Below are 14,375 nucleotides of genomic sequence, written 5' to 3'. Positions count from 1 at the left end.
CACCTATCCCAGCAGAAAAAGCTGACAGGCTGCGGGAAGGCAAGGTTGTTCCCATGCAGGTAAAAGAGCAACTAGTGTGCACACAAATAAATTAGGTGCTGTAGCACCACATATTTTGCTAGGCAACAAGCCTCTCTCTTCCCTGCAGTGGTGCAAAAGTTAGCATCCCAAAGTTAGTCTTCCTTCATTTGTTTCAGTGAGGAAAAGCTTCTTTATTTTTTCCTTTATTTGAAGAAATTGGTTTTATATTTCAAGGCATTATTTTTAATGGTCCTCAACAAGCCATGTCTACATTTTCAGTAACAAGACTTCATTAATTATTTTTTAAACAAAATTAATTTGTTTTAGTATTCTATGAAAAGGAATTTAGTTTCTAAGTACGTAACTTTTTAAAAATGCGTACACACACACCCCAAATGTAACAAATCTCTCCCCACAACTGTTTTTCATGTTTATTACCCCAGAGAAAAAGCAGCCATGTCCAGTCACTTCTAGTAACCTTATTTTTTTCTAGAAGGGTCTTACTTCTTCAAAGAATAGCAAGCGAGAAACTACTTCCCATTCTATCTTATCACAAGAACAAAAGGACACACATTATTCTGAATTTTATAGAAGACTTGCAAAAGCACTAGAAATACAAGAAAGTCCATGACAGCAGCCCAAGAGATAGATCATTAATTCTGAAGACCTACTACTAAGAAATTAAGCCACTGCGTAATAAAAATCACTGAGGTAATGTGACACCCATTTATCAATTCTCCTCAATTCTAAATTTCTTCTGTGTAGAAGTAGTACTGTGATACAACCTACCTGGTCCAAGGAACTGGCACCCTCTAGCTCTCACTGCAGCCCAGAGGTTGGAAGAGAGTTGCTGAGGATTTTGATGCTGAAGAATGAGCTCTGTGACTGTTCTTTCACCAAGCGACCGTGCTGCACGCATGGCTCTGATCCGCCCTTCTTCCTCCACTAGCTGGCAATGAACTAATGTCACAAGTTTCCTTTGCATGGGACGACTTAGCACACTCTGAGTAGTACTGTTAAGACCCACACCTTCAAGACAAAGCGAAGCAGAAAAAAAAAATAAACTACCTCATATCTCCTCTTCTTGTGCCAGCCTTCAACCACTGTACTGTAGAAGGGCAAACCTAGTTCTCCTGATGTTCACTTTGTTAAACAGAACACTAGAGAAGGCATATCAGAAGTTCATTTTTGTCAGTTTGTTTTACTCAGCATTAAAAGCAAACAGTTCCTGGGAGTCAGCTTTCCCACAGGTTTAAGTCTTGTGATTGACTGATTTGGCTCTCTAAGAAGGTGGAACCTCTAATGAATTCTCTCCTCATGTTGGAAGTCTGTCCTGCACCCTCCCATACAGATTTCCCAAGGTATCTCCTCAAGGGTAGGATCCTACTGCAGTCCTTCCCTTATTCATGGGCTTCAGCGATCACTGCCACCTTTGACATTTGTCTGTTTTCACAGGACATTTAGGGGGTTTTTATCTACATCTGATATCTCTGCTGATTTGGCCTAGCCAAACCAAACTTGCCTGAGTTCAAAACTGTTTGGGTGATGTTTAATTATGTGCAAAACCTGTGATTCACAAATGTGCCAGGAGCCACTTTGTTTCTCAATTTGTTTCTAAACAAGGTCTACATCCATTTTTCAAGCAGACTAACTAGTCATTTGGATAGTTTGTTTTGCATCTTATTTGTGTCCAGCTTTCATTTTCAAAGGAAACAATGCAGGAATTACCTCTCGCGCTGCTGAGTGGTTTGAGGTACAACGCTAATTCTTCCACACATTTCTTGCCCTCCTCATAATGCTTGGTATCTTCAGCTCCACTACATAAAGTAATTGGCTGCTGCTCAGGAACCTGAAAGGAGATGACATGTACATCTATGATGAATATGCATAAATAAGTGGCAGTCATGCTTACAAACACCACACCAAGTTTGTTACTATCAAGCATTTCCTGTTTTGTTCCCCTTCTGTGTTTTCTATATTAGTAAGCATTTTTCAGCTTGTTTAATGAACAAATATCATTTTAAAAAAAATCAGCAAAAATGAAGACAAAAAATCTAAAGAATTTATGGTTAGCAGACTTCTTTTATTTGGTGGCTGACAGAAACTAGAAGCAGAAGACTTATGCCGTGACAAAAAAATATTACAAGACAGACATAGCATTTCTTATAACTATAAAACTTTGGCTGAAATAACACACATATTGAGACATGCCCAAAGCTGGCTGGCAAAAAAAAACAAAAAACAAAAAACAACAAAAAAAAAAACCATCAGAACAAATCAGATGAAACCTGGTTTGCAGGTAAGTACAGATTCATATCTAGAGCCTCACAGCTCTAAAATCATCCAGGGATAAGTGATCGGAGCTACTTGGATTAGTGGGAGAAAGACTTAGCAGCAAATATACTAAGTCACCCTTGGAACATATTCTGACTAGACCCAATTATCAAGCAGCAAGACCAAGTTATCCTACACAGTGCATATGAACACACCCTGCAAGTATTAATCTGACAACACAGGCCAGTCACATTCTCAGGGTTTGTTTTGTTGGTTTTCTCGGTGTTTTTTTGGGTTTTTTTTGGTTGTGGCATTTATTTCTTCATCCAGGCATTCACCAGAAATGAGGATTTTTCAAAGAGATATTGGACCACACCTCCCCCCAAATTTATAATTTTGTTTTTTGTTTCCTCCAGTTAAATTCTTAAAGCTTTCAACAAATTTAAGGGTGCAGTATAGCACTGTACTAATGTTTCTCAACGTCACTATTCAGCAATCAACTTAATATATGATAGTATAGAGAACTGGAATTTCTCAGAATACTAAACACAAGCACTTTTTGCATATGCTATTGAAGTGCAAACAGATCTCAGACTTCAACTTCTATTTCCAAGTCAATCACTATCCCACTGGCAGTAACAGCATGCTAATCCCACATAGCTGCTTACAGGGACAACCCAGGCCCTCAATCTAAAAGCACAAGCCTTTAATGCTTGAGTTAAAGACAGCTACAAACCCACTAACCTTCACATGCAACCCAGCCATGTAAAGAGTAGTAATACAATGGCAGTGACAAATAAAAGCAGTGAATATATACAATATATACATACGCACATACAGATACATATATGGTTGCCACCACCAATGTGGACAGGAGCTTTCCTATCAATTTTAATAGAAAGTAATCTGTTTCAATCATTTGATCGCACTTCTACAGGTTTAGACAACTATGCATGCGAAGTTGCTCATTTGACACGCGTTGCAAAATAAAAAGTTACTAGCTACATAACTCTTGCTTTTACAGCAGGTGACAAAAAAAGTCTCCAAATGTAGCATATCAGCTGCACTTAAGAAAGTTGACACCACCCCAAAACTAACATCATCAAGATAGCCTGGATCTGACACCACCCCTTTTACTCCTATTAAAGGGAAAAACAAAACTAAGTTTAATCACACCAAGACAGCAAAGTTAGCCTGGATGCTTTTCACAGACTGCAGGTAACTTGCAAAGTTTTGGGATTTTTTTGGTTTTAATTTCAGGGATGGGGTGGTGTTTGTTTGGGGTGGTTTGTTTTTTGGTTTGGTTTGGTTTTTGGGTTTTTGTCTGTAAGCAAGAAAGCTTTCAGCAAAAGGAGCTTTTGCAATTATATCTTACAGTGGTCAGCCATAACTGTTGCAACAGCCTCAGCTGGACTGGTTTCTTAATATTTGTTTCCCAAATCCCAACACCTTAAATATTTGCTTTCATGTTAACAGAATACTCCACCTCTTTTTCAAGGCCACTGTCATTTTAGCAGTCTGCTTCTGTCTGGGAAGTTATACAAGCAGAACTGGCTTATTGATCAAACAACGTGCATCTCATGCATTTGTGTGAAGACAGAGAGACTACACAGTCTCTGCCCTATTTAGTGCTGTAATATATTTTGTGCAAATTCCTATTTACTCCTGCAAGCATTCTATCTGGCACTGGCGACAACCTGACATACAACTACAACGTTGCAACACCCAGCAGACAAAGAGGGCTTGGAACAGACGTGGGACAGGAAGCCATATTCAGCCCTGGATTTCAATCTTGAATTAAGGTAGGTTTAGCACACATTCACAGCAGTGGTTTGGAATGCCATACACAGCACAACTCCACCAGCGAGTCACAAGGACTGTCTAGGCAACTAAGAGAAAGCTTCACCCCAGGAAAAAGCTGGCATAGAAAAACTTCCAAGAGTTAATCAAGCTATTCATCACTGTGTATCTGCATATCATTCCCATTTCTTCTCTTTGCAAGGGAAGCTTCAGTGTAAAAAAAAAAATCTAAAACCTTTGCACAACTGTACTGTTTGCAAAATGAGCCCAAAAGACTTCAGAGTTTAACTTTCACCTTAAGCTGGAGCAAGTGTAGTACTGAAAAATAAAACAAGACACTTATTTTGTAGTTTCAGAAGCCTTCAGGAGACAAGAACATATTTCTACACACACACACTTCATCTTCACTCATGATGCATCTCACAGTAAAACTTACAAATAATTTGCCCTTTTGCTGGTTCTATTATATGCACTTCCAAGACTTTTTTTAATATTTTAGGGTTAGAATAATTATAAGAACAGCATCTACCAACAGAAAAATGGTAAAGACATGATTCATAAAAGTCACAGGAGATCTGAACTGTAATTTTGGCTCTGTCATGGAATTGCTGAGGGACAACTGAGAAATAATTCAACTCCCAAGCATTTTCACTTCCCCTTTGCAAAATATCCTTTCAATAGCACGCAGGACCCTATGGTCACTTCTGTTTACAACACCTTGAGTGCCTCAAAATAGATGCCCTGCAGAGTGAGTTCATTATTTTTGTACTCATTCAATATTCCATTCGCCACACCCTTATCAGTTTTCACTGCAAATATATTTACATAATATAGCAAACACCTCCCAAGGGGGACTAGAACAAGACAGGAAAAATAATCTCAGATGTTTAATTACTTTAAATTTGTGATCGCTTTGCGTGCATCTACCTTGGCAATGACTGTGAGTATCCCAGCAGTGGAATGCTGCCCATCAGCATGACTACTTATGGCTGTGGGAAGAGGCAGGTTATGATGGCATGAGGAAGGGGACCGGAAAAGAATGCTAAAGCATCATCTCATACCAGGCAGTGATTTTGAATTAGTGATTTAAGCATAATTTGATGAAGGATGTCAGCTTGAGTTGTCAGTAATTACCATTAGACATCTAATTGCACAGAATGAGGAGAACATGTTAAACAGACCAAACCCCTTTTTGTCTGGTTTGAAAACTGTTTCCCAACATTTTTCTTTTCCCGAGAAGAGATGATTTGCTTCCTGCCAAAAACAACCAAAAGCAAAACAAAACCCAAAGCCTACTGTTTTCAGTTCCTCAAGCACCTACACTAAGGACAACTTCTTCACAGATATTCCCCTTTTGTGGCACCTCATTTCACCAAAAGTTACAATAAAAAAATATCATATGTGCCGCTAATATCTCTGCAGTTGTAATCTTCCCCTTTTGAAAGGACTGTGAGTTAAGATCACTCCACCCGTTCGCTCGTCATATACATGATTCCATTGCCTAATGCCTAGAATTATATTTATCATGTCCACCAGGAGACTATGAAAGAAATTAAAGCACCACAGGAATTTTTGCCACTTAATGTCACCTGTTTGGAACGTGCACACTGCTGTTTCGTGTGTTAAAACAACAGGAGGGAAGAGCTTAGATGACAGCTCCATGATTATGCACCTTCAAAACACTGGCCTGCTGAATGTTTAAAATAGTTGCATATAGTAACTAATATATGGATGCTTGAATAGTTAAAATTCAAAACCTCATTCCCATAGAAACTGGCTTAAGGGATTTCTTTAGCCAAGAAGGTTAAAAGGCAAGGTATCCCATGAATGCCTTTTTGATTTGTGTTCAAGGCCATTGCGCCTCCCTTCCCTCACAATACGTTTAGCTCCTGCTTAGGCACTCAGCTATTTCCAGCTCTCCCAGGAGTAATAATTCTCATCTTCCCCTTACAATCCCTTCTCCCCTCTGCCATCTCTCATGTGGCTGAACTTATCTACATGTGGGCTAAATTGCCTGATCACTGCCTTCCAGAACAGACTGTGTAACCACTGCTGATGTGTACCACACTACAGTGGGGGAGCAGGAATTTGAGTCTCTGCAACAGTCAATTTTCACATCAAGGGTGGCTATAACCTGGGCAACAGGTTTCATTTTTAGAAAGGGGTGGGGAGAGGGAAAACTGAGAAACAGCCTGTAATTCAAGTAAGAAACCAACCCTTTTCACCATTAAAGTGACAAAACATACACAGAGAGAGAATGCTCTTGTCGGAGAAATAGGTTACTGCTTTCCCCGGGTGACTGTGTGACAAATTTAGTACATTTTTCCCAGAAGCACAGTCCTGCTTATTTCACCCATTGTGCCTTTGCAAAAGTCAACCAACGTGACTTGCCCTGGAATCCTATCATTGCTACCAGTCACAGCAGAATAGATTTGTTTCTTCAACCTGCCTGGTCTCCTCTGCCTCCAGCAAAAAAGAGCTTAACACTTAAAAATGTGTGAACTTCTCAGAAGCCTCCCCAAAGGGAAAAGAACAAATTGTTCTTCACCCCCCAGATAAAAGCTTTAATTGTGTTGTACTGTATTTCCTTCTAAAATGAAACCTGTTTTTTGGAATTTATCACTTAAGAATAAAGTATTACACATCTCCATGGACTCAGGTTAAGGTGTACAGGCGTTTGCTGGAGATTAGGGGACATTAATGACACATACACCCTTCTGAAACTAAACCAAGAAGTGAATAAGAAAATGGACTTTGTTTCACTAGAGTTAGTGATGATTACTCATGCTCTGTACGCTGACTTGCCGCCTGCAGATCATTTTTGTTGGTATGTTCCAAAGAGAGCCCACCTTCTTAACAGGACAGAGGTCAAAATTACTGTAGTTTCTCTAAAGCAGTACTATTTTTAGAGGGGGGGGGAGGGGGCGCCTTGACCAAGCCTTTTTCTGTAGAAAGATCTTTAAAAAAGGCCATAGAGAGACTAGTGGAAAATAGCAACTGTTTCCCTGTCCTTCACAGCAAAGTAGTGTACTTATTTTCTAATACTCCATGGTCTGGTAATCACTACATCAGGTGCTAGGAAGGGAAAGGGAAGAGAAAGGAGGATGAGTTATACTGAACAGTGATTTCATTCACATGCTCATTGAAATTAGGAGCTGAGGAGGAGGTGGTGCAAATTTCTCTTAAGTTTGTCAGTAATAAAAACCCAGCCAAGATCACTGATTATTGTTTAGGTATCAGAATGCAGCGAACAGCTTACATGCAGAAATGAGTGGCAAATGATGGGGAAGGGAATACTGTCTCTTTTGGTGGCGTTTGCAGCTTTAAGGTTGCCATGAAACAAGGTCCTATGAATCTTGATCACATAAGAATTTAAGATATAAAAAGGAGCACAAAAATTATGTCATTAGTTCGAAGTCTGAAGCTAGAGTTAAGAGCACTCTCAAGACAAATACAATACTATCATAAGCCACTCTTGCTTCTTCATACCTCACACACATATGGATGAGGAAACTCTGGTTGGCTAACGAGCAAAACCAGAATAAAATTCTCAATTACCTGTAACAGAGGCAGGGTGATTTTCCATCTCATTCCAGAGGATCTGGTTTTTATGGAAATTTTAATTCAGGCAAAGATCAAGTTAAAGCTATCGCACAGCTTCTCACAAAGCTTAATAAATGCAGACGAAACAATAAAAAAATGCAGGAGGAAAAAGACATTTATCATAAACATGGACATTTGGATACAGCTAGAACTATTCTAGAAACTCCACAGAAGAAGGAAGAAGATATAAGGGACAAAGAGAATTACAATACTTATTTATAGCATCAGCCACAGATTTCACACTGCTTGGAAGCTCTTCAAAGATGGTGGCATACACATATCACAGAAATGGAAGCACACAGTCTCATCACCCTCTCCTGCAGAGCAGGATGAGTCATTTAGCACAGCCAGAAACACAACTCATTTTTAAAACTTCTCATATAACTTCTATGCCATACACAGCAAAAGAACAACAACAAATTAGCCATATTACTTGATAAACCAAACGAAAAAAAGAAGTGGCAAAAGCACATCTGGATCTCTAGGTCCCAGTACCTAACAAAAAGCATCATAAGAGCATCTTTCTTTCTTCCACATCTTTTAAAGTTCCTCCAAAACACAGCTCTTCCCTTTTCCCTGAACCATAAGATCTCATTGAATTTTCTGCTGCCTCCAACTCCGCTGAGCCCAAACACGGAAGCAGAACAAAGGAAAACAATAACCCCTCTATGATAACTGCATCCCATCTACATTTTTGTTCCTCACCCATAAGTTAGCCTCTTGCCAAGTCCACAATCCTGTCTAGCCTTAGGAGGTATGGGTCACAGGAAACTACCAGCAATCTAACTATGATAAGCTTATGCCACTGCAAGTCTGTGCTGCAACTGAACAGGGCAATCCTGCTTTCCACACATCCCTGCCCCTTTGCTCTGCTGCCATCAGTACCAGTGCCACTGAAGCACTCACCCCCATCAGATCACTGGTTCAGCTGACCTCATGAGTACCCATTCCAGCAGAAAGGGGAGTCTTGGGCAGGCTCCCCCCATTCACCTATATGGATTTAGATTAACATGTCAGCTCAGGAAGTTACATTTCCAGAGCACAGTTTCAAATTAAACATAAGGCAGTATAAAGGCTGCTATCAGAGGGGTCTGTCCCACTTTCCTTACTCTCCTTTCCTGCTTTGGGGACAACCAGTCACAAGTCCATAGGGTGAATATGGTAAAGCAAGTAACCCACCACAGAAGAATGACTTCCCACCAGATAAGCTCACTGATCCAGTTCACCCTTTTGGCAGAGCATGGCTAGATAGGAGTTAGGGAAGAAGGAAGGGAACAGAACCAATCTGTTCTGGTGACAGCCCACAGTTACACTAAATTAGATGTAATGCAAAATGACACTCAGTGACAGGTAGAATCAAGATTTAAACTGTTATTCCAGGCACCTCTACTACAGCATGTCAAAGGTCTAAAACCTGTATTCATCAAAGTCAGTCTACAAAAAGGTAGATGTCTACTCTACACACCATTAACTCAGAGTCATATTCTTTATTCATGACTTGTCCTCCTAAAAGGAAGGAGAAAAACAACATAAAGATTTAAAAAAAGAAAAAAAAAAAAAAAAAAAAAGCACTGATACCTGAGCACCCACTAGCTGCAGCAAGGCTGAGTTCACAGGAAGGAGTTCAATGTCTGTATTGATAGTGGTCTGGTCAAAAGGGCATGCCTTACGGTGGAGCTTGTTGAGGCACATCTTGCAGACAGTGTGGCCGCAACCCAAACTGATGGGCTTCCGGATTGTTTCGTCGAAAGTCTGTGTGCAAATCGGGCAGGAGAGAAAATCCGTCCATTGTGGAGCTTGTACAGGCATTGCTTCAGGAGTTAATTGACAAGACAAAAATCTAAAGCACAGATTCCACTGGAATCAAAATCTTTGAAAAAAAAAAAAGTCTGCTTGTTTTTAAATATCTTCTGTAAGTACAGACAGTCAGCACATAGTGTGAAACATAACCTAGAGGAAAACAGAAACAGAAAGTTAGTACTGGAACAGGCATGTGAAATCCTTTGTGCTAAGTAAATTCTACTTGTAGAGGTATAGCTGACCTAGGAGTGCAGTTCTGACATTAGAGGACTGAGTCATGACTTGTTTAATTCCAGCTAGTCTCTGGCACTGGAAAAGCTACTTAAAACTGTTTCTGCTGTTTTGCAGCTTTAAAAAAAAAAAAAAAAAAAAAAAAAAATCGAGATAGTTATCTGTCTCATTGAAGTTACAAGACAAATTAGCTTTTAGGGTTTATGTTCTCTTTTTTCTTTACAAATAAGCCAATTAACATCAACCAGATTTGAATAAAAGACAATTTTTGAAGGGCTGTTGTGCTTATTCTACTAAAACAATTTTTTTACGGTATTCATTGTGAGCTTTAAATAATTTTGCTTAGACAAGGCTTCATTCAAAACCTCTATCACAAGCAAGCTTTCTTCTGAGTTCAGTGGGCTCTGGACTGGCACACAATGACTCTGCGGAAACATCTGAGCTGCCATAGCCTCAAGAAGAAATGGATGAATGGCTCAGAGTACAGTCAGACACTGTCTGCATGCAACACAGCTCATGCACATAGCTAGGTAATACTACGTACTAGTACTACAGAACCTTTAAACAAGCTCATCTGTACAGAGCTGCATGGTACCACATGGACTTCATATCTCAGTTATGCTGGGAATCTCCATGCATTACTGGGTATAATTCAGCATTGATAACTTGCCCTCGGTGTGGCCACCAAGCAGCTCCATCCCTCAAAAGCAGGAAGGAAATTTCTAGAAGTCATTTTGGACTGGAAGAGTGACAACTGTTTCTCAAGGACTCTTTTCTAACCCTGATTTATATCATTGATTGCCTACCTAGAGATTATATTGACAGAGAAAGTAACTTCTTTAACATATTGAGAAATTACACTGAACCACTACAATAGAGGAGAACCTGGGAGGTCTTTATTACCTGGCACTTTTGAATCAAAATGCTAAGAGGATCAAATGTTACTAATTGTAAGGGAATGGAAGATAAGACAACCCCCCCCCCCCCCGCCACCCCCAAAAACCAAACCAAAACAAAAAAACCAAACAGAACCAGTGCAGGTCACACAGATTTACTACCAAACAGATTTTTCTAAATCAAGCAGCAAAATAACAACAACAAAACACCCCAAGCACCCAAATGTGTTAGTTTCTCTTTCCTACACACCACCACTGGCTTAGGTTTCATACCAAGGAGCATGCACTTGCTTGCTAATATCTGTTCAGATAGAAAGTTCTTATATAAGCAAAACAGCAACCTTTACCAAATCCTAGCTTAAAAAACCACCTCAGAATTAAAATCTCTGTTCTAAGTAAAGGCAAAGAGAGAAACTTCAAGCTAGGACTTGTGCAATTCAGAAGCAAAGCATTTTAAAACAGCAACAAAAATCTAATGCTAAAACAGAGACTCTGAAAAGCCTCAGGCTTTTGTTCCAGAATTTAGTGCAGTGCTGTTCACAGTTAACATCATTTTGCCAAGGCAAACAGTTAACAGTTAGTAGTTAAGCTTTTAGCCGTTTCATCAATGAAACATTAAAGCTTAGTTCTAAAGCTAATGAAAAAAAATTACTTCTATCTTCAAAAGACAACGTACAATGCCACACAGCCACTGTTTACCAGCCAACAAGGAATCAATAAGAAATCAATACTACCCAGACAATGTGGTATTGAGGAAGAGGCACTGCATGTGGTTAACCCTACCACCACCACTGCACAACTAGAAGATCTGCCAAGGTTGTTCAGGGTTTCCCCCCCCAAATTACCTCTTTAATAGAAAATCAATAATTTTTTTTCATCTTGTCAGCAGACAGCCAAACCATTCCCATTGCTACTGTATCATCATAACCCAAACAGAAACATTTATACTTGCAAGTTACTTGACTGAGCTAAACTGCCTAAAACATCCAGGAAATTTATTTCCAAGCCTACCCCACTCCCTGCCCCCTTTATGTATTTTTAATTAAACCTTGGTATCAAGTATTCCAGCTAGAATCATTCTTTGTAAACCAAATCTGTAATAGAAATTACCTTGAAACTCCACAAAAATCCTTCTGCAAAGAGCAGTACACAGCTTGATAAATCTAGTGTATGTATTGCTGTACTACGAAATACCATTTGAGATTCAAAATTTAAGGGCTGAATCACGTTGCTTCCTTTCTACCACACTGGTATTAAAAAAATCTACCAACAATCTCCCAGATACATCTGCAATTCAGAAATAATTTGAACAGTCTATTTGAAATATTATTAACCAAGTGTTAAGGAAAAGAGCAGTTTCTTACTAACTGAGGAAATCTAAAACCAGAAGCTGACATGAAGCTATACTGTCAACACTAGAAAGTAGATGTGGACATCGAGATTCCAACATCCCAGGCTCTGAACTGGAATAAAGGAGCTGAACACAACTTCAACATGAGTTAACCAATTAAAAAACCAAAACAAAACAAAAAACCAGAGACATGTTGTTCCTACCTGTACCTCTAGCCACTCCAGACAACTGGCATAATGGAACAGGTAATATTTATTTACAATCTCAATAGTCAAAAGAGAAGTTTGGGGAGTCTGGGGAGGGAGGGAGTAATTAGTAGCATCCCTGATCCCTTATTAAGGCAGGTCTCAAAAGGCTGGAGAACAACAGAAGCAAAGCTTACACACAAGCACAACTCTCAGAAGAGTCCTAATGAGCCCAAGCCTGGCACCGAACTGCCAGAATAGAAGGGCACATCACACATGAATGGAAAACCCACAGCCCTGACTGTGGATATGCAATCACTAGAGGCACATTTCACCAGTGGGTGACAGTTCCCCCTTACCCGTGATGGACTTCTCTCCTACCCCTCATTTCACCAGACTCTACAGTACCTGTGGACATGTACTGGTGCCTAAAAGCCAGAGGAAGTCTACAGATAGCACTGACAATAGAAAATGCAGCTGGGAGAAATCAGGAAATCATCTGTTTCAGCACAGTCTAACTGCTGGAACAGATGGCTAACGGGCTTGATCCAGCCAACCTTTTCCCCACAGGAGAAAAGAATAGCTGTTTGAGCAACAAATCCTGCTCTGCTAATAAATCTCCCAAGCAGATCAGCACAGAACTGTGGAATTCCTCTGGTCCCATGTAAGACAGGAATGGCATTACAGGGACTGACGGTTCATCCATACAGGCTGGCACCAAACCAAGTACTGCTGCTGCCGCCACAGCTTTCCATATATATGGTCCAGTTTTCCTGCTGGATCTTCAATCTTCAGACAAGGAAGCAGAGTCAAGTGCTGAGATACAACATAAATCTCTCCCAGGCACAAAGCATACAGATGGGGTATACACGCAAGAAGTGAAGCTGGGAAAGATGTGCGCCTTTTCGCAAGGTTTGTGACTTGCTATGACCTTGGAAATAACTGGAAACAAAATATTCTCTAACTTCAAAGAGCTACTTTAAACAGGAGAGATTACAAATGGCAATAAAATAATGGAAACACAACAGTTTCATTATCACAGACAGCTATTAGAACCATCATTACTACAGAAAGAGAACACTTCCTTGTACTGGTAAAGTAGGAAAAGTATATTCACACTTTCATGGTACAACACTTTTTTAAAAACGTTTCCCTCCAGCATTATGCCAGAGGTGAGCAAAATGCAAAGAATGCAAACATTTATAAAAGACATATCCATTTAAATAAAATCCCCCTCCCCAGAATATGACATTTTTAACCCACCCTCTCAATTTGCTAAGTATTTCACACCTATTAGCTTCCAACACTTCGAATATATATATATACACACACTCTCTCTTCTTTGTGCATGACTAAGGAAAATAAAGATACGCCAAAACCCAAGAAAGCAAAAAAATAAAGAGACACATCCACAGTACATAAACTGGAAGACAAGAAGCTGTAATTAAGAATGAAGATGCCCCAGGACATAGACCTTCAATACTACATTGGGACCAGAGACAGATTTATTTCATTATTTCTTAGTTTGAAAAATATAAAATACCTGTAGGCAAGTCTCCTCCTCCTGCTTAGCCCTGCATAAGCTGTTTTTATCCACAGCTAGAAGGAAAATTTCTCCTCTCTTCTGGGCCCTCCTCTCCCCCCCCTCCCCCCCCCCCCCCCCCCCCAAAATCCTTGAAATTCCATCCTTCAATCCAGACTGGAAATGTCAGGCTGTAATCAGATCAGTGACCCGTCTCCTCTGGGACCCTGACAGTCCTTCAGAGAAAGACAGGATCATTCTATAAACCACCAGGACAACTGCTCAACGCTTTATCACATTCCTTACTCTGCCAGACGACAACGTACAGGAGTAACCCAGTCTCCTGTCCAAGCTGCATTACATCTGCGATGGCCAGAGCCTTCTACACATAGCTAGAAAGCTTTGCAGATTCAACCCTCGAGAATAACATGTTTTTAAAACACAGAACACTTTGTACCAATATCCACTGGCATCAAGTTTCAGACAGGATGACATTCAGAAAAACTCTCCTGCTTTCTGTTAAAATTCAACTCCCTTTAAATTAGTCGCACTCTCCAAGTCCTTCGGTACACATACCAAGTATATACTGACTTCTCTCACAAACATGTTATTTGGACCTAACGCGTACCAACACAGACTTACCACGTGTCACTTCGTCATGCACAAGTTGGCCCTGATCTTTCCCAGCAGCA

General features: G+C 40.0%; 1 protein-coding gene across 19 annotated transcripts in view; it reads right to left on the bottom strand.

Annotated features, from left to right (window-relative positions):
• Window positions 1-14,375, bottom strand: part of RC3H1 (ring finger and CCCH-type domains 1) — a 67,323-nt gene that overhangs the window by 34,041 nt on the left and 18,907 nt on the right. For 12 of the 19 annotated variants that reach the window (XM_041127690.1, XM_041127686.1, XM_041127696.1 and 9 more), the window contains exons 2-4: window positions 9,277-9,648; window positions 1,747-1,870; window positions 811-1,050 (exon numbers count right to left, since the gene is read on the bottom strand). In XM_041127690.1, the coding sequence (XP_040983624.1) occupies window positions 811-1,050; window positions 1,747-1,870; window positions 9,277-9,507 (595 nt within the window). In that variant the 5' untranslated portion in view covers window positions 9,508-9,648. Of the gene's footprint in view, window positions 1-810; window positions 1,051-1,673; window positions 1,871-9,163; window positions 9,205-9,276; window positions 9,649-14,375 lie in introns of those variants that run through there. The other 7 variants (XM_030033073.2, XM_030033076.2, XM_030033077.2 and 4 more) reach the window with 3 other exon arrangements.

This window comes from Aquila chrysaetos, chromosome 12, assembly GCF_900496995.4.
Source record: "Aquila chrysaetos chrysaetos chromosome 12, bAquChr1.4, whole genome shotgun sequence".
In the NCBI taxonomy this organism is placed as follows: domain Eukaryota; kingdom Metazoa; phylum Chordata; class Aves; order Accipitriformes; family Accipitridae; genus Aquila; species Aquila chrysaetos.
The sequence above is the reverse complement of the archived record's forward strand: the minus strand, read 5'-3'. Positions and strand labels throughout refer to the sequence as shown.